Raw genomic sequence first — 20,872 nt, forward strand, 5'->3', positions numbered from 1 at the left:
AGACACCAGAGTGCTGGAAGCAAGTGGAGAGGGAAATCATGAGCACAGAGAGGGAAGGGAGATCTCTGCAAGTGAGTGGGAAAGGCCAAAGGACAAAAACAAGACGGGAAGGAAGTGAAAGACAGAGCCCTGGGTGCCTTGGAGAGAGCACAGGAGTACCCAAGCTGCTGTGCAGAACAGCACAGGACAGGCGCCCTTCAACTGTAATAAGCAGCCATGAAATTGCTACTTTGGCCAAAAGATGTTAACAGCCACCTCCTGTGGCAGGAGAGTCAGCTTGGGCAGCTCTGCTGAAATCTGCTGCCCTGCAAGGCACACCAGGGTCCTACGTAAATCACCTGGCAAAACACAGAACTATCACTACCTCCTTCCAGCTGATCACGTGGAGACATTGCTTAACACGGCTTACAGGCAGATTTCTTGCAATATTTATGTCTTTTTGCTAATAGCTGATAAGTTTGGGATTACAAGACACTTGCCCACCCCATCCCAGCCCTAGGACTCCACACAGGAACAAACAAACACCACTGTTGCAATGCACAGAACATCCTGTCCCCTCCCTTAACAGCAACACCTACCAAAGCGATCTAAATAAAACCACACCAGCTGCTGAGGAGGGGCACGTTCAACAGGGAGCTGGAAGGGGATGGAGACAAAGCCAGCTCCCTGCCAAGAAAGAGGGACATCATTTATCTCTGCTGGACCCTGCACAGCTCTGAATGCTGCGTTCCGATTGTAGCAGGAATCCCCTAAAGAAAACCACAGCCAACTTAGAAGCTGAACAGGCTCCTAAAAGCTCTTTGTTATACCCATTTTCATAGAATCACACAAAGGCCTGGGTTGAAAAGGACCACAGTGATCATCTGGTTCCAACCCCCTGCTATGAGCAGGGCCACCAACCAGCAGCCCAGGCTGCCCAGAGCCACATCCAGCCTGGCCTTGAATGCCTGCAGGGATGGGGCATCCACAGCCTCCTTGGGCAACCTGTTCCAGTGCACCCGAAGCCATGAAAACAAAGCACTACCTTTCTCCAGATAACCATAACACAGGGATGGAAGCTCTACCCTGAAGATTCCCAGTCATTCCTCCCACTCACCTTGCCAGCAGGATCCCCTGGTATTCCTCCAGCTGCCTCATAAAGCTGGGGTTGGGCTTGGTGACCGTGCGCCGTTCCTTCACGTAGTCGTAGGCCCTGTCCAGGTTCCAGCCGTACTCCTTCATGGCGTAGGCGATGACTGTGGAGGCTGAGCGGCTCACCCCCATCTTGCAGTGCACCAGGCACTTGGAGCCATTTTTCCTGATGTGAAACACAAAGAGAATCACTACACAGAAACACGGCCTCCGAGAAGCTTAAGAAAACAGCAAATTCTCTACCAGAGCATTATCAAATAGTTTCAGTGCCACGGACTCGTTTGGAGTTTCTTGGTTGTCATCTGGAAATCCTATTTACAAATTGGAGCAAGGGACAAAGAAAGAAGAATGTAAAGAACGACATCTTAATATTCTTAAGAGATTTAGTTACAAGGGCTCTTCCAAAGTGGACAAACATCATTTATTTGTGCAGATTTAGGAAGACTGCTGAGGACTGATATGGCATCCTCCAGCCTTGACTGCACACTGGAGACAAGCAGTTCTCCGAATAAAAAGGGCTTCTGTCACACAAACATGCTATCACTGTCCACAAACATAATCTTGGAGGATTCCAAGCAGTTCAGGAGAGCTGCTAGCACAAAGATCCTTTTCCACCATAAACTACTGACAACATATTTGTTGGGTTTGGTGACTGGACAAAATCAGCTCTGCTGATTCTGGTGTTCTCCTGGTGTTGGAAACCCTTGCTAGCTCCCACCCAGATTGAGAGATTTTTCTTACTGAAGGGGAAGCAGTGTCTGTGAGCTGAAGGAGCACCCGCTGTGCCTGGGGGAGGCTGGTACAGGCAGCACATGTGGGCAGCCAGCACTGCTCCCAGGAATTCAGAGGTGTTTGCCTGCCATGAAATGGGAGGAGGAAGGCTAGCTGGCCCTTATCTCTGACCTCTGCACACCGGTACAGTGAAGGCTGAGAAAATTTCACTTTGGCTCCTGGGGTTTTCTCCTTCATGTGCCAGGTTTCTGTACTGCCAGCCACATGAAGCTCCCACAGAACAAACTGGGAGGCGAGGGAGCACACACAGCCACCAGCCTCAGCAAGCCATCACAGCTGCCTGAGCCCACACCTGCAGCCACACTGCTCAGAGATGTCTGCACTGTCAGGGGGTTCTATGCTATAGCAGTCTTTGCACATCACTGTTCTCCCTTAAGTACTGCTTTTGAAGTGCTGTCATCCCCAAGAATTGCCGTCCTCATGCATTTACAGAGCTGAGAAACCCTTACAGCAGTCTTCAGACCACTGGCCAGCACAACCCCTGGCCAGCAGGCAGACAGGACAAAGGAAGGGGTATGGTAACAGCTCCAGCCTAAAAGACTCCTCACTTCCATCACATCGCATGTAGAACTGAGGCCCATCAAGCCCAGGGGAAATTATTCTGGGCAGAAAAGTACTTGAGGATGACAACACTTCAAAGCCAGAACTCAAGGGAAAACAGTGATGTCTTATAAAGAAACAGCCTTCAATAAAATATGTATCTACAACTTGCTCAGGAGAGCCACACTCAAACAAGTCAGCTTTTCAAGGCTATGAGAAATCACAAGCACCAGCTGCGGTTAAGAGAAGACAGACTGCTGTAATGGAAACAATACTGTAAAGGCAACATATGCCACTCTGCTTTCTGACCAGTTTTCCCATAAAAAGGCAGCTGAATTAACTGGAGACAGCTCGTATAACTGGGATACAGATCTTAGCAGTAAAAAGTGACAACTTTCAACATCCACTATCAGATTACTCGGTGTAACTGACAGCTCAGAGACTTATGCAGGCATTTCTCTTGTTAAAAGGGAAGAGTTTGCTCTATATAACACTATGTGAACTTGCTTCCAGACTGTAGGCTTCACAGTACAGCCTAGCAAAGCAGGGAACAGCTTATGCTTGTGCTCATATATCACAATTTTCCTTCTTACTTTTGACAAACCCTGCTCCATTTGTTACTGCCTTTTCCTCCCACCAGCACTCCAGAGACCCGCTGTGTCTCTTCAGCAGCAGGTAAACTGTTAGCTCCCTGATACAGGAGAGATCACCTCCTGTCAGTCCTACCTGCTCCTTTTACAAGCAGATGCAAGAACAACAGCTCATGGAGACCACAAAATGAATGTCTAGGCAGGCAAGTAAGAAAACTAGTTGACAAAATCACTGGGAAAGTAATAAGTGCTTCGTATATATCTTCTAAATGCACTTGGTCTGATTTGAAAAGACTTACTTTGCCTTGGAGATGAATTTGTAGGTATCATTCCAGTAAGCCAGAAGATCTGTTGCTTCTTCATCATACACCCGAATATTATGGTACTCAAAAAGGCCAGGGAAGAAGTTATCTATTTCTCGAGTCACATTCAAAATATAGCGCACCCTGCATGGAAACACACAGCAGGTAAAACTGCAGACTGTGCAGAACAGTGGGTTCAGAGACACATCACAGCTTCTAGGTAACAACTCTGCCTCCCTTTGTGATTGGAAAATGCACAGCATTCAGAGCTGCAGTCCTGAATGCACCTCCCTGGAAATTAGGGCTGAGAGCAAGGAAATGCTGCCTAACAGACAACAGAGCTCTCTGAATAACTCAGAGCTCTTCCTCACATCTGTCAGGTGGCTCTGCTTGCCCATCACCTCTCTGCTCTGAGTGTTGCTAGCATTCCTGCACAGCCCATTCTGCCTGTGTTTGGATGCTTTCTCAAAGCTCCTTCGTGAGTCTCTCCTTCTGCTGGAGCAACAACACAGAAGATTGAAGGCACAAGCTCAGGAACACCACTGCAGTTCAACTAACGTATCAAATAAATACAGAGAGAGTAAACAGACAATGAGCCACTGGGAAGATTTATTTCTTCTCCCTAAGTTTCCTGGGATTAAAGAGAGAGAAAGCATATGGCTTTTACCACTCCACCCAGGTCCCTTAGCCCTGAGAGTCACTTGTAAGGTGTTTATGAGCTGCACTCATGCTGGGTTGCCAGACTTAGAAGAGCACTGTGAGGGATGTCCCATCTCTCTAGCTGGTATGAGATCATTAGCAGTCAAGTGGGACCTGCCTGACCATGGAAACTGCAGCAGACCCTTGGCTTAATGAGTCAACTTTGCTACACTGGTTCTCCATGGAGCAGAAGTCTGCTATCAAATTCAGCTCAGCAATGACTATTTTTTTCCACTGGATTGGCATAAATCAGCCAAACCTGTAAGTAATGGTTTAATTACAGAATCTTGGTGCTCAGATCCACCCAACCTAGGGAGAGGACGCTCTAACCTTATGTCTGAAGGAGAGGAAAGGCAGAAAGCAGAGCAGCCCCCATTGTTAAGCCCTGGAGCAACAGCACGGTACTTCCTACTGGGCCCCACTCAAAGGAACAAATGCTCCTTCACACGTTTTCCTTCCTGCTGCAGTCTGGAGCTCCAGGCTCCAGTAATGGTGAAGGCTTAAGAGAGAGGCACAGAGCCAGCAACACAGCATCCAGTTAACTGCAGCTTTCTACTGCTTGTAGCTATGAGGTTGCTGGCTTCCTTTGTTCACCAAGGGGATGTCAGTCAAGGTCAGGGAATGAGATTCTTTTACTTTAGGGTGCCTGTCTGTGGGACATAGACTTTGGAGGAAGCAAGAGCTTGTTCAGATCTGCAAACCCTTTAATAAGTCTCAGGTTACTCAGCAGGTAAGGTTTAGTGCATAGACAAGTGTTGAGGGCAGGCTCCTGCTTTTAAGCTGATGGCCTGAAGCTACTTACCCTCTGTTCTGCAAATCTTCCAGATTGGAGGCGTTCCATTCAGAGCCCTGCAGGGAAAACATGCAATAGGACACATCAGCCAGATGAAGGACAACTGATGGATCCAGGGACCTCAAATCCAGCAAACCCATCATCCAGATCCCTCCTGAAGCAACTAACAGCTCTGCAAAGCAGGAACCCAGCACTGTATACTTCCTGCAAACCACTGAGAACCCCCAGCACAGTTGAGCCCTCTCCACCCTTTCCCTGGAGGCTGCTGACAGCTCTGCCCCACAGAGCAGAGCCTGCTTGTGTTTAAAACCACCCAGGTGCTCCTTATACATGAAATACCCATCTCATACATCAAAGGCAGCAACCCCATAAGCTTACTTGATATACACATCTCCCCATACTCAAAGCCCATGTGAGCAGAGACACAATCAGGCTTTACCCTCATCTCTGCAGCATGCTCAGGGCCTGCAGGCTGCTTGCTTCCTGCCCAAACACAAACACCTCAGCTGAGATCAAGGCCGCTCACACAACAGCTTCCTTCACAAATGATGGCGTGAGCTCTTTGCTCCCCTGCCCTAAACAGAAACAGCTCCTAACAAAAGGACAGCTCAGATGCAAGAAGGACCCAGGCAGCACTGACACCACAACAGCCCTGCTCATGGCTTGCTATTCAGCATCTGCCAACAAGTTTATTGCTATATTGCCTTAGTCAGCTTCACGTTGTCACTTCCTGGCCAAGGAAGGGCAATTTAACTCCAGCCTGAGAACCACAGGTTCCACATTTCCACAGGCACAGAGTACAGCGCTGCAAGCCTTTTCTCCCGTCCCTTGCTCCACAATCAGTGACACCATCAGGTCTCTTACTTCCTGCTTAGTTATTGTTAGCACTCCCTAAGCAGGATCCCACAGGGCTCTTACCTTCATTCAACAGAAACCATCCCTGTGCCTCTCAGAACCCCCTGCTTTGCAGATACATGCTCCTGCATGAAGAAGCTGCTGCCCGGCCCAGCAGCACTGCTCCTCAACACAGAGCCTGCTTTGCAAACACTTCTGTTCCAGACATCAGACACAGCCCTCCTCCTTGGTGCTGCCTGCAAGCCTCTTTATTACGGTCTTGTTCCCATTAAATGTACTCAGAGCCAAGGTTCCAAGCTCTGCTTTGGACTGAACTGCCTGCATTGCCTTTGACCAGCACTGCAATACTCTAACAAGTCTCTCTTGGGGACACCTAGTCCACACAAACACATTACATCGTAGGTACTTTAAGTTTCCTGGCTCTGCCCCACCGCAGTTCCTCGTGAGCGCTCACATACACCATCCCTTCTGAGCCACAGCCCAGGTCTAAGCTTCAGCAGACTGGGAGAGGCTGACTCTGCTTGGACAGACCAGCTGCTCCAAAAGGATTCAGCTTTGTTTCAAGTCGAGCCAACCCCATAGGCTCAGACAGCCCAACCAAACCTGTGTCCGTTCCTTCAGGGCTGGGAAATCCAGAGAGCTGACTCATCACAAGGAGGTGCAGTAATTAGACAGGCCCCAGCAGCAATGAAAGGCAGCTAAGCAAGCAAAACATTAACAGGCGAAACGTTTGTGTTTCCTTAAGTGACTGATCTCCAGAATCCTTGGTTAAACCCCTATGTTCCCGCTGGATCACATGAACTCAGAGCTTTCCTTGTTATCAAAGCGTAATTTCACCTGAATCTCACACAAACTCACACCAGCAGCTCCCCTCCCCTCCCTCTTTGCTGTAGTTATGCTCTTTCCAAACACAATTTAACACGTGGGTACCCTAACCAGTTAAAGCCATAAAACTACACCAGGGGAAACAGCCCCGAAAAGAAATTAAGACTAAAAGCTTTTTCCCTTCCACCATCTAGTGACAGGGACTACAGCTTGGCAAAAGGTAGCATAGCCAATAAGTGTTCAACAGCACTGCTGTCTTGTCTTGCTTCAGTGCATGCTGACCTCAGGATCAGCCAAACCCTCTTTTAAAGGCCCCTGAAGCTCCTCTCTATCCCTTGCTTCAACCAAGGCAGCGCGAGAAGGGTTAGGTGTGTTTACAGCTGTAACTCTTTGGATCCCCCTCTCACACTCACCAAAAAGACATGATCAAATATCTGAGTGGGGCTGTCCATCTGCCCCAGGATCACTATCATTTCATTGTCAATGAACTCTTTGAACTCCCGCAGGTTGCACACCATCTGCATCTCCAGCTCCGTGCGTATCTGGGTGGGGTGGAGGAACACAAAGACACCACGTGAGTTGTTTTTTTCTTTTGGCCTTTCTCCATGGCTCAAAGAACTCTCTCAATTCGCACTGCTGCTCCCTCACCGCTCACCTCTTTTGATGTGATGTTCTCCAGATCTTTCTGCATCATGATCTCTCTCAGCTTGGTCTTAATGAGTCTTTCTGTGCGCTCCCGCTCCGTTGGGCTATCAGAAGAGAGCAACACAGTCACTAGGTGGGAAAGGAACTGGATTGGTGGTGATTTTAGAGCTGGTATTGTTCAGCCTCGCTACTTTGTCTAAACACATCTTCAGCTGAACGGAATTCAAGTGACTGCCAAGCCCAGTTTATGTTCCCAGTTGTACAAGAGGGACCAACTGAACGCTCCTAATCCATTGCAGTCATCCACAGAACCTCTGGTATTTGGTAAAATTTAAATTGGGAAGGCTGCATTATACTCTCTGGAGCAATATCTCAGCCTCTCCCTACCTTTCTTGGAAAGGTAACAGCTCCAAAGCTCCTTACATGGAGAGGAGAGTGCAGCTAAGCCTCTGTGCATTCCTCCAGCCTCTGCTGCCAGGGGCCTTATCACCAGCTGCAAAAATAGCCTGGCTAACACCAGGGGAAGTTGCAACAGAGCAGCAGTACAGAGCTGTCTCAGCCATCATCATCTCAGAAGGGGCCCAGCAGTCACATCTCCCACCACCTTTCTGTTCCTCTGCAAAGCTGCCAGGATGGCAACCGCAGACACTTTGCTTTACAAGTGGCCAACCAGCGGTTTGTGAATAGAAATCAGACAAGCTGCCAGTTTCCTCAACCTCAAGCATTATTCCAGGACTCAGATAAGAGAATGCTGTCCAGGTGTCGCCAGGAGATGATTCAATTGCTGCCAATGGGGAAAGAAGGGGCTACCCAAAGTTTACAGAGGAAAAGCTGCAAGGCAGTATTAATCTGAAAGCCTGCCAGAACTTTTCAGGCGTTTTCCTTGTATATTAAAAAACAATCAAGTGTGAAGACCTATTCACAGCTGAATAACTGCCTCAGCATTATTATTCACTCACTGAACTCCAACAAAATGAGGTCTCTGCAAGCACAAATCAACCTACAGCACTATTACAGTGGGAAAGCAGCTGGAGTTCATGAAATTATTTCTTCCACAAAGGAGGCAATGAAGCCCCCAAGCTTGGCATCACATCTGGTCACAGAGTACTTTAAAGTTATGTGCTATCAGTATCATCAGCAATTACTTATTACAGGGGTTGTAACCCTTTGTGTATTGACACAGGCTGCAAACTTTGCCTTTCCAAACTGACTGCACGTCTACTTTAGCTGCTGTTTTGGACATCAGCAGATACCCAAGCATTTAGCTGGAGGCAGACTGGGTCCTGTTCCACACTTACTGAGCTCTCCAGAGACTGGTACTGTTGTTTGTCCCCATTCTCTAGAGCTTCAGCCTCACAGGTCCATACCTCAATACTTCACAGCTGAAAGAACTGAGTAAGGAAAAAGGACCACGTTGTTCCATGTGCTTAGACACACTCTGGCGTAAGAACAAAGTCCAGAGAAACCTGTTGGCTCTGGAAGGCACCAGGCCTGTAAACCAGAGTACAAACTAGCAAACAGGAAGGCCCAGGTACCAGATTACACCACACCTTCTCTTACTGCAGTAATACAAGACTTACCACGCAAAGATCTGAGAGCCTAAAGCCAAAGGTAAACAAACAGAACGGAAACAGAGGCTGGAGGAGATGTACAGCAGTCCCAGGAGGGCAAAACTTCCAGCACTGGTGTTTACCTAACCAGGGTTGCATTTATTACCCCCAGCAGGAAATCTCTCCTCATTAGGATCTAGTTAAGAGTAAACTCTGTGGAAACAGGGCTCCTCCTTGACAGCCAAACAGCTCAGCTCAGCAGAGCCAAACCAACTCACACGTCTGTGAAGAGGGCGGGCGAGTCGGGCCGGTGGGACTGCACATCTTGCATAGCATTCCACTCATTGACCGAGGACTGGTCAGAGTTGATGTGGCTCTCATAGTAACTGACCCACGTGAGGAAGAGGCTCCCTGGGTAGTAATTGTTGCTTCGTGCCACCTCACACGCCTTATGTAAACTCTGCAGAGCAGACCTAGAAAGGGAAAAATACTTGCAGGATTACCAGGATGGCACTGAGCACAAAGCAGCTGCCAAATCCAGGATGCTGCTCGTGTCCCATCAGTTGGTACAGAGCCCAGTGCTGTGTGCAGCAGCCTATGGTGTTGTCTAGACAGGGCGTGGATTATTGCACACTTCACTGAAGCATACCAAGACATATTCCTCTTGTCCAGGTAGCAGCAAAGGTGGCCACAATTCAGAGGGCAGAGGCCCCAAAACATGGTGCAACTGCCTGCAGCAGAGTACAGTGCACACAAGTGTCCCTGATACAGGGTGCTCTGACAGATCCTCCTGTGCAGGGTCAGGGCAGATGGGAACTGCAAGCAGAAAGCTGCACAGCCAAGGGTTTAGGGCTTGACTTCACAGAGGTGTTTAAGGGCCTGCCTGCCCTCCCTCCTCTCTGCACGAGGGATGTTACAAGTTTCTTCAGCTGCTGCTGGGAAACAAATCCCCCTCTCCTATTTTTAGCTCATTTTAAATCTTTGACTGTGATCAGAAGGATCCAGGTCAAAACCACTGGGGTGACACAGTCGCTTGACACTCTGGCAGGGGATGTATTTCTGCAATGCAAAGCAGCTTGAGCCAGAAATACTTTAATGGCCACTACATTCTTACATGAACCACCCTAAAAGGAAAGAAAAATGCAGGCGGCTTCTCTTTCCTTCTTGCCATCACAGTGATTACGCCTCACTGAAGAGGGAAACTTCCAAAATACGTACAGAGTGTGTTTCTTGGTTTATGATAGATAAAATACTTCAAATGTGTGCTCCTATCAGTAACAAACTCTGATTTGGAGGGATCCAAAGCAGCAGTGCTTTGCAAAGAAAACGACCCTATTCCTCCTGCCCCCAGCTCAGACCAAGGCGCAGCTCCAGCACTGTTAGCAGCTCACTGCTGTGCCCTGGTGCGAGCAGCTTTTGTCCTTTGGCATCAGCCCTCCTTCCCCATCTCTGAAGGGGAATGCTGGCTGTAGAATAGGGCTCAGGGTACCACTAATGCAAAGCAGCACCTGCTGCTTAAAAGTCCAAGAAGCCAAAACACCCTGGAAAAAGGATGGCTGGGACTGATTACAGTGAGTGCTTACCACATCGCCTGCACAGACACCGGCTTGAATATGTGCACCCTGTTATCCGTGGATACACTGAACCCGCTGTGGAGAAAAGAAGCACAGTAAAAATGTGTCCCAAAAGCAGCTTTCCAGTTACAGCACAGAGTTTGCAGCAGGCTAGAGCTGTGAAGGACTGGTCCTATGCAGACTGCTGAGCTCAGCTAGAAAACAGATCAAAATAGCAAACTAAAAGCACTAGGGTGACTTTTTTTTTTTTTTAAGCAGTTGCTCTTCAGGAACAAAGCTAAGGCAGTGGGACAGTGCTGTGCTGTTTACCTTGGCAACTCAAATTCAGTGCCACAGCTGGGAACAACAGAGCGCAGCTAAAGTGATCCTGGGGCAGCTACCAAGGAAAGAAAAGTCATTCCAAGTGCTATACTGGACAGCTTTTGTAACTGGCACAAACAGGAGCCTGCCAGTCAGGCGTCTACTTGGCAGAGACACATCATTCTTATTTCATGTTCAGCAGAACGCTGCCTGCTGCAAGCGTGGTGGAGGAACACATAATAGGATCCCTTTAAGGAGCTTTCACTACACACCCACTCACCAGTGAAAGCTCCTTTACTCCAGCTTAAACACACACATGAGCCACTGTCTCAGTGCGTGTTTATGCACAGATAAGTCAATTATTGGTGCTCCCTGTCACAGACGCTGTGATTCGGGGTCTTTAGGTCTACTAACCCGGCACAGGTCAACAGCAGAAGGCCTGCTGGATCTGCTGAAGTCATTTGAACCCTCCTCCATGGACTGTGCTGCACACAGAGACCCTCTGCCAGAAGTACAAAGGCACTCACCCATCGCCATCCAGGTGGATCAAGGTGTCACTCCACAGTGGCAGCACCAAACCCATTGTACAAGTGCTACTGTAGGGGGAAAAATAAAGAAAAAAGGTCAAGACATTCACTGCAGCACTGTTAGCCTAATTTCACAGCAATGGTTGCAGGTTTGTGCTTATTTGGGAGAAAAAGAAAAAAGATCCCACTGTTGCTTCAGAGCCAGTGTTGCTTTGCAGAGGTGCCTGGCAAGGATTATTACCCAGACACAGGGTACAGAAGTATTCTCTGAAGCAAGCTCTAAGGGTCAACATACAGCAGAACAGGACTGAGAAGCAGCAAGCTCTGCACAGAAGGTGAGAGGGGCTCAGCCTTGGGTCAGCTCAAGGCTTTCGTTACAGATTAGTCCCTCCTAGGCTCCAGCAGGTTTGGTTCTACTTCTGGTTTTGCAATGCACAGCTTTGTTTCCTTGTTTGCCCCCCAGCCACAGCTGCTGGGAACTGGGGTCAGTGCAATGGCTGGGTGACTGTCAGCAGGGCAGGTCAGCAATTGCAGTTTGCCACCTCCTGCTGACTCCTGCCCCATACCCTCTCCCAGCCCCATGGTTGAGCAGACACCTTTTGGCAAGCCCACTCCTCTCTCAGCTGCTCAGAGCTCTCTGCATCCAGTCACCTGCTTTCTACAAGGCTGAGCAGAAGGCCAATGAAAAAGCAGAAGTTAAGTGATGGGAAAAAAAAACAAGGGCAGGGGAACCCCAGCACAACCCACAGCAGGCAGTCTGACCGGAAAGCTCGGCCTCGCAGAGCTCTAAGACTGCTCCATAACAAAGGCATCATTTCAAGAAGGGCCAGATTCACTTGTCTCCTGTTCCTATGCTTTGCTCTAGCTGCCCTCAGATTTCCACCAAGCCTACCAGACCTGCTAGCCCTTGAGAAGAAGGGGAAAAAGGCAAGACCTGAGGCTTCCACGGGTCAGCAGATGCAAAGCCCCAGAAACGCACGCCTCGGAGCGGCCGGCACAAGGAGACACTGCAGCATGCAGCTATTTCTGTTGACAACATGAGATGAGCTCATGGAAAGATATGTTTTTAAAAGGCTTCCCAAGGTGGCCGGGGTATTTTTAGTGATACTGTTCAGCAACCACTTATCAGAGCCCATAGCAACAAGTCTATATGGAATTATAAATAGCAAGTGGGCTAGGGGAGGGTGTATCAGAGTGACCATCCAGAACCTGAGTAACTCTAGGAGACAGCTAAAACCACCTCTCTATGTTATTAAAGACTGAATGCCAGTGAGCTCTCAGTTATCAAAGGTGGCAGTGCTGGTACATCCCAGCCAATAGCGGGCTCCACACTCACAGCAACCTGTGCAAGGACAAGTTATTCTTGCACTGCCATAAGAGCATCCCTGAGCCATAGCTGTACGTGCACGCACAGCCTGGGACTGCTCTCTCTCTTCAGTAGGCATCACTTGAGCAAAGCATCCAAAATCCAACCACTTGAAATTAAGCACGGCTGTTACCATCAGCAAGCTGCTTGCAAAATCTCCTTTTAGCCAAACTGTTTTAAAAGGTTTTCCAGTGACCCTGCTAACCACCCGAAAGTAATTTCTAGCAGCGAGGGTCAGCAGTGAGATTCATTTCTGTGCTTAAAGTCAGAGCTAGAAAAAAAAAAATCATCTGTATTAAAACTTCCAGAATGTTTTGAATATCTTTTTTCTTGTTACATTTAAAAACTCCTCACCATTATAGACCATTATTTATTCTAACTTCTTTAAAGAGCTCCGTGCCCCCTGTGCTCTCTTCAAAGAGAGCAGTGTCCCCTTCTATGCCTGAAGCTGCTGCTTCCCACTTACATTCCCCAACCCTTGGAGAGGTCAGTAGCAATTAAAATGAAGGAAGCAAAAGCACTAAACCCTGATGACACGCTAATGCTTGGGGAGAAGACAAGTTGTGCCATCAGCAACACTGACATTCCCATCAGGCCCAGGCTCCCATGACCCTGGCACGGTGCTGTCTGATAGTCAATGCTGCTCTCCTGAACCCTGATGCCCAACTCCTCAAACTGCAGCTTTTTGGTTTGCTGCAAGTCCTCCCTGTGCCCAGTGTGCAGACACAGAGCTTTGGGACCTTACTTTCCAAAGGCCACTTAGGGCACTTCAGTTTAGGGTACTCACACAAGCCTGAGGCGTGGAGGAAATGCTGACCTGAGCTCTTTTGCCCCTATTTTCTACCTCTTTACGAAAAGCAAAAGAGGAACTCTGGTTCTAGAGAAAGGCATCAGGCTGGAAAATCTGAAACAGTCCCCAGAAAGCACAGACACCAGACAGCGATTGCTAAACTTTATTCAACACATGGGTGAACACAAAGACTTCCCCACACAGACAACGTGAGTACCTGTCATTAGAAGAGAAATCCATCCCCAGCACGATGCTCTCCTCCGTGTCCTGTCTGCCATTGGTAGATACAACCACCATGTATCTAGTGCGGTTCTGGTATGTGCTTTCCAGTCTTACAGCCTGGGGAAATGAAGAAGAAACATCAGCAGCAGAGCCAGCAAGATGCACACTGTTACCTTTACAAGCCACCCTGCCACACTGAGCGAGAGCCAGAAAAGCAGTGATGTGATGCACGAGGCCAGCCAGCCTGATTCTCAGCTGGGAGGTCAGCAGAAGAGGGAGAAGCAAATGATTCCCCTTCTCACAGTGCTCTCCTGAATAAGGGGGATGCTCCCGTGCTTTCAGCACACCTGGCCATTAGCCTGCTGTGCCCCACCAAGGCTGTGAGCAAGAAGCAGCCCCAGCGTGGGGACCCTCGTGCACATTTGGTGAACCACAGCATGTCTGTATCACGTGCTCTCAGCTTCCCAGGCAGACAGCTAGACTGACTGATGCATGGCTTCCTGCCGGCCCTCTGAGCTTTTCTCCTCTATAATGAGGGAACTGCTAGATCTCACCACTGCACACCTGGCAGGAAAGGATTTCTGAGTTATGGGGCTGTGCCCATAAGAGGCTGCTCCTCTAGAAGCCAAAAGTCAGCGAGAGGGCTGAGCATATCTCCCTGCAGACACACTGCTGAGGAGCCCAGCTTTGCTATCCACACTCACAGCATGCAATGCTTACTTGCAATACTTCTTGGACTCTGTTCTGAGCTGTCTATAATTATTTTAGTCACAGGGTCCCAACGAGAGAAATTATGACATCTCTAGAAAGGAAATGTCTTAATTATGCATCTTAACTTTGGACAGCCTAACCCAACCTCAAGACACTGTCTGGCTTCAGTGTTTATCTTTTTGCTAAGCTGCTTCTTGAACTTTGAGCGGGGTCTGCGGAGAGCTGACGTGGCTGAGCAGGACATGGTGTGTCCCAGCTATGCCCCGAGCTGTGGGCTGGCACCTGCCTGCTGCCAGGGACCCGCTGCTGAATTCCTCTTGTTGGAACAGCTCAGCCCAAAGCTGTGTTCTACACCCTCTGCAAATAGAGCCTGAACTCCTCAAGACCCCACTGCTACCATCCCAAATCTCATGTCAGCATTCTCAAGCTTGGGACGCGGCAGAACCCACCATAAAGTTTATGACAGCGTGTGGCAGCAGCCCTGGTGCCAGGTGCAGCAGCAAGTGCAGGCAGGAGGCAGTGCTAGCTGCACTTTCTAGGCTTGTTCTCTTGGACCAAAAGCTAACAAACTCCGCCAACGCCAGTGGACAGATGTGCTCTGTACAGTCAGACCGTGCTCCACCTCCATCTCTTAAGGATAAGACATGCTAAAACCAGCCTTATTGTCCTTCTTGTGCCTTGAGTCACACGGAGAGTCAAAGAGGTCAGGCCTTCAAGGTGCGAGTTCTGCTGTCTGTACAACTAACCACGTGCAGTAACACAAAGGTGCTCTTCCACCTGGAGCAGTAAGCAGCCATCGAGGCGCTGGTGGTCAGTTATCACACCTATGAAGATCCAAACCAAGACTTGCCCACAACAGGAGCAGGCAGCCAACACTGCCCTGTGCCCAGGGCACCCACACAGAGCTCTGTTCTGCTGCTCAAGGATTAACATAAGCTAACTCACTGTGCTAAACCAATTTGGCTAGCAGTAATTAGAAATGTGGTTTCAATGCAAGACCCTTTAGAACAGGGCAAGACAAACATCGGCCAAAGGTCACACAGCTCCCAGCCCTGGGGTGGAATTTTCAGAGGCCAATTAAGACAAGCTGGGCATGGCTTGTTGCGGCTCTCTACATCCAGTTCACACCCTCCCCACAAAGAGAAGAACCATTAACAAAGCAGATAATCCTTTCTGCTAAATTTCCTGGAATAATAAAACAGTCAAGCTCCAAAGTTACAATAAAGGTTCAAACGCCCAGCAGATGACAGATTGGTGAGCAGCCTTTTCATTAAGCACTGGCTCTTACTCTCACCCAACAGTAGGTGTGCACCAAGTAACTAAATGGTCTGATACCTTTCAAATGAAGATGCTGAAATCCCAATCAATCTCTGGAGGACAGCCTAGCTCCAGGGGCTGCAATGAGACGAGAAGGTTCTTTCTCCTCAGTTTTGTTTTCTTGAACCAAAAGTCCTCTGTAGTCCTTCCAGGACCAGCAATGTTTTTCTTAGCTTTAGGCTCACCTACCCACAAGCCAACCTTATCTTCTGCCACGTTCTCGTTTCATCAGCACTACAATGTGGTGTTTTATCAGCCCTCACAAACTGCACCTTCCAAGACAGCAGCTCACACTGACCTTTCCTCTTTTTTATGCTACAAGATAACAGGTGTTTCATACAGGAATGCATTTCTCACTGGGATATTTGATTTGAAGACCAAAAAACGTGCTCAAGTCTTCTGAAGTCTTCTTTAATAATAAAACACACAGAACTGCACAGCTCCCCACTCTGCTGCTCTCCAGGAAGTCTTCAAATCAGTTCGTACACTTCCAGCTCATTTTCCTGCTTCCCACTGCATTTACACTCATACCATTCCTGATTCTGCTCACTGAAAGCTACAAAGCTCTGCCAACAGCTCCAACAGAAACAAGAGCTGTTCCAAAATATAAGTGCAGGTTTTTAGAGGATTAGATTTCTCTGCTGCCCTCTGAGCTGTGAAGTCTGCCCTCGGAGTGACAGCAGCCAACATAAGAAGAGAATGCATTTCTCTCAGTACCGTTTATATTTCGAATCTCATTTGTATCTACTATTTTATGAGACAGTCCATAGCAGCTCTGCACACCCTTCGTTCGTCAAGAATCAATTAAATTCAAGTAGACTATCGAACTTAACCTCACGCAAGATTTCAGCATTCCAAATGTAGCTGTGAACAAAAGGGTTTATGTCTCAGCCCACAAAGTCCTTATTCAGCTGTTAAGGCTAATTTGTCCCAAATCACACAATGTAGGCACTGATATTGCTGAACAATGACTTGTTCAATGGCTTCCAAGGTTCTAACCCTGGCTGGGATTTTGAAAGGCTCTGAGAACCTCCCATCCATTCCCATCACTTTCATCGACATTTTCATGACAGCAAGGTGTGCTGGGGAGCAGGTCCCTCGATCTGCTTACAGCAAATTCTTTTCCACAGCTGTTTTTAACAGTTGAAGCATTCTGTCGCAATCTTGGCTATTTTCTAGCCATCCTCATAGGATCAGCCCAGCTGCCAGCTCAGGAGGATTCCACAAACCAGAGGTACCAGAATAACACTTCTGAGGATGGCAACGCTGCTTTGGGCACACATTGCTAGGATGCACCAATGCAACACAGGGAAAGGCACTTGAAGCTACTAAGTGATGAGTGATGCAGACACTGCCACTGTGGCTGACCTTGTAGAGCACTTCAACATATCCCACAAGGATTCCTCACTGCTCTGTTCCAGCTGCTGACGATCTTTAATGCACATCAATGTTATAAACAGTAACAAGATATTTTCAACAGCCTCCCCCCCCCCAAAAAAAAGAAACCAGAACGATAGGGATCAGCATGGCTACATAGCTACATGGGGATCCTGCATGTTCATTGCTCATAAGCCACAGCCTCTTCAGATGCAAGCAGTTATAGAGCATAGTGAGGAATCCAACTGAACTGACATGGAAGGACAGGAATTCATGCTGGTCAGAGACACCTACTGCTGACATTAAATAGGACACCACGTTAATTCACCCAGCTTCTCTGACAATTGCTACAGAACTTTCTGAGCATAAAACTACTCAGCACTTGGCTCAGACAAAGGCAGCCTGCTATGCATACAGTTTATCTCACTGCACAATCAATTAGGTGGGTCTTTTACAACCAGCTGCTTTTTTCTCCTTGTGGTTGCAGTGAAGACTCCCAAGATCTGATGATGAAACCACTGGAACACACACACACAGCTGCTCCATGGGTTACACACAGGTGTATTTGTCCAGAGAAACTTAACCTTTATATTCAGGAAAACAGATAAGCAAAAAGCCAGCCTACCAGTCTGATGTTGTCTTCTGGGCGGAGCAGTATGAACATGGCCTGCAGGTGTTGCTGGAGATCCCCTGCAGGAAAGAGGGCAAAGTGAATGCACAAAAATAGCCCCAGATCACATGCAGGCTCCTGGCTGCCCAGCCAGAGCAAACGGCCACTGAGAAACCTGACACAGCACAGAGAGCACTGCTGCTTCCACCCACCCGAGATGACAAACCTCCATCCACCAGCCAGCTGCTCCCTGCTCTGTGCTCACCTGTTCCTGTCTCACCAGGCTCTCTGCTCCTCAGTCTTGCTATCTTTCTAACAGAAGTAAAAAGCACTTCAGTAGCCTCCGTTCCTTTAAGAGGCTGACAAACCAGGCAGAAACGGACCCCAGCCCATGGCTCAGCATCTCCTTTACTACATGGCTCAAAGCAGGAATCTGCCAGTTCCTTCACACTGCTAATTACTTTGAAGAAAGCTCTCACCTAGACGAAGGGCTCCTCTCTGAAGTGAGATTTGGTCCAACCTTAGAGCACAACACGTCGCCTTACGTTCATACACCAACTCTAAAGTACCCAACAGCCACCACCCAAAAACCAAGCAACCATAGTTGTTCCTAAAAAATGCCCATTGCTCTTCTACTGGTGAAGCCAAGAAAAGCAGAAGAAAAATAGATCAGTTCCTGCATTGGTTTACAAAGTGTTCTTAAAAGGACCCGAGTGGCACAGGACCCTAAAGCAGGTATGTGACAGCCAAGAGATGCCCATGGGAGCATCGTGGTCACTTCCACAGCCAGTGCAGAGCAGGGCTGGAGCAGTCCCCACTATGGTGGGGGGATGACAATGCTTCTGTGAGCAGGCTGCACAGCACACAGCAGTCACTGCTCTCTTCTTCCTTCCTCCTTTAAACACGTTTCAGTAAAGGGTGAATGAGTCAGTGCCCTGGAAGAGCATTTATAAGCTGGGGGTGGGACTGCAGGAGTGACACACAGAGGTGACAGGCACCCAAAGGCACATCCTGCCTGAGGACATTGTTCTCTGCAAGGCACAGGGCTCGTTCAGGGAGACAGCACAGGAAGGGCCAGCTCATCCATAGGATGCACGGCCTTGAGGGGAGCAGTGGGAGACAGCATTTCCCCATGTCAGCACTGCTGCAACCTGGGGCAGAGGCACACAGCTTCAGCAGGTCTCAGCAGCAGTGCAGCAGGGCTGGGGGCAGCGATCCCCCATTTCAGGTGCCTGCAAACCCAGCACCACTGAGCTCACAGGGACTGAGCAGCATGACACCAAAGCTGCTTCATCTCAGCCTTCCCCTCCCCAAAATGTCACCATTCCCACCTACTGTTCCCACTAATTCAACAGTAGGAACCAGTTTAAGAGATGATATTCCCAGAGACAGAAAAAACCACCAGGACTACCAGGTGGTCTCAAAGCTTTAGGAGCTTCAAAGCTGGAAATAAAGCATTGCCTCCCTGGCCCACTTCGCTCAGCTTGCAGCATTTTCAACCCCAAACACACAATGCATTCTCTAAGCTTGCTGGATGAAGAAAAAGCAAAGGAAAGGTTTTAGCATGCCAGAATCAGCACAAAGATATCACATCCTGTCCTGTGAAGAGCTGTCAGCTCTGCTGGCATTCGTGGCACGACTGCTGCTTCCTATCACATTGTGCAGCAGCGAGCAGCTGTCTTTGTGTCCCCCAAGCTGGCAAGCTAGGTGCAAAGCATCAGCTTGGATGGGATCTTAAAACTGATTTACAATATCCAGAGATGGCAAGAGCTGCAGGGAACCTACATCCTTTCCAGGCCTTCTCTAATGCTGGTGGAGTGCAGAAGCCAGCCCCCAGCACGAGGCCAGTGTGCCAATGGCACAGTGAGGGACCACCAGCAAACCGGGTGGGACAGCCAGAGCAACCAGCGATTTCCATTTCTGAAGGTGATACAATTAAAGAAATGAGTGTGAGCATTAATTATTTCCTGTTAGGCAGCTGCTCCTCATGCTGGATTCCAGCGCTGAGTTAGGGAGGCAGCTCTGCGAGGTCCCTCAGCCTTCCTAGGAAATGCTCTCATGGCCACTTGAAACATCACTGCATGCACGGGCTGCAGCTTTGTGCTGGCATGTTACGGCTGCTCCCTGGTCCCCTTCTGATTCCAAATGCCAGAGATAAGTCCCAACACACACACAGGAATGAAAGCTGAGCACGGCCTGCTGGAGGCCAAGAAAGGAGATGCTTTCCTTTGCCATGCACTGAGCTCACTGCCAGCAGCCACCTCACCCCGAGGTGCTGCTTTCCCTACATCGCTGCTTTAATTTTGGTGGCACAGATGTGACACGTTGATCCCTTGGTCTGCTGGTATTCACTGTGGGTTGGAAAAGCACACAAAGAAACATGGCACGCACTCATTTGAAAGACACTTCCCCAAGAGATCTCCAAGTGCCATAAAACACCACGCCACGAACACCAATTGAGCAGGGAGGCCAAGGAAAGGACAAGCACTGATGCCTCCTTACACCTCACCCTGCAAATGGGTAAAGAGTCCAAGAAGAAAAATCCCACCCCTCAGGCAAGCCAGCCTCCTAAACACAAAACACCTTCCTGAAAGCAATTACAACACACTGGATTTGCTTTCTTGGCAGCCCGGCTCCTGAAAGCTCTGTGCTGATGAGGCAAGCAACACTATTTTCCACCGAGCTCTGCAGCTGCTGTGCAGGGCAGCAGCACCACACAGACCCGAGGCAGCACCAGGAATAAACCACACTGCCTTTTGGTGATCACTTCTAGGCACAGAAAGCCTTCAGCCTCCTGTGTCTGCCCCATACACAAAAGCCCAAAGGTCTCAACAGTGATGATGCGTTTTCTTGATGAGTGTTTAACAGCAGGGAAAAACCCCACACTATCTGATGGCCACAAAACACCATCAGTGAATCAGCACCGCACACAGCAGGAAAAGCAGCCTACCTCCACATGTTTGAGTTTCATTATTCAGAGCACTTTTCAAACAGAGCCAAAGCAAAAGTAAAAACACAACAAATCAAACCTGCAGCTGATAAGGGGGGAGTGGAACCGTGCCTGCCTCTCTGCATTATTCACCCTGCTCTCACATCTGAGAAGTCACACTGACGTTGCTCAGAGGTTTCATCACCACACAGAGGTGAGCGCGCTCCTTTTCTTCCATCAGCACAGCTGACTTCAGATTGGGATGGCAATTACTCACCTCATATCATAACCTCAAGTTCCCCAGTGCAATCCTGCAGCCCCTCCCTCATATCAAAGCTACAGCACAACAGTTTTGGGGTGTGAGGGCAGGTTTGTTCTTAGTTCTCCGCAATGCCCCACAGTCATTCCTTCGTTGGATTAACAAGAG

At 48.8% G+C, this 20,872-nt stretch overlaps 1 protein-coding gene across 1 annotated transcript in view; it reads right to left on the minus strand.

The window, feature by feature from the left end:
• The window catches only part of SSH2 (slingshot protein phosphatase 2), a gene marked incomplete at its 3' end in the record, with an annotated part of 69,714 nt that overhangs the window by 6,262 nt on the left and 42,580 nt on the right, over window positions 1-20,872 (minus strand). The window contains exons 4-13 of the mRNA XM_079545113.1: window positions 17,532-17,596; window positions 13,497-13,618; window positions 11,124-11,192; window positions 10,306-10,371; window positions 9,001-9,195; window positions 7,183-7,276; window positions 6,941-7,069; window positions 4,857-4,903; window positions 3,353-3,499; window positions 1,097-1,297 (exon numbers count right to left, since the gene is read on the minus strand). Of these exons, the coding sequence (XP_079401239.1) occupies window positions 1,097-1,297; window positions 3,353-3,499; window positions 4,857-4,903; window positions 6,941-7,069; window positions 7,183-7,276; window positions 9,001-9,195; window positions 10,306-10,371; window positions 11,124-11,192; window positions 13,497-13,618; window positions 17,532-17,596 (1,135 nt within the window). The remainder of the gene's footprint in view (window positions 1-1,096; window positions 1,298-3,352; window positions 3,500-4,856; window positions 4,904-6,940; window positions 7,070-7,182; window positions 7,277-9,000; window positions 9,196-10,305; window positions 10,372-11,123; window positions 11,193-13,496; window positions 13,619-17,531; window positions 17,597-20,872) is intronic.

Source organism: Tetrao urogallus, assembly GCF_951394365.1.
Source record: "Tetrao urogallus genome assembly, chromosome: 20".
NCBI classification, from domain to species: Eukaryota; Metazoa; Chordata; class Aves; order Galliformes; family Phasianidae; genus Tetrao; species Tetrao urogallus.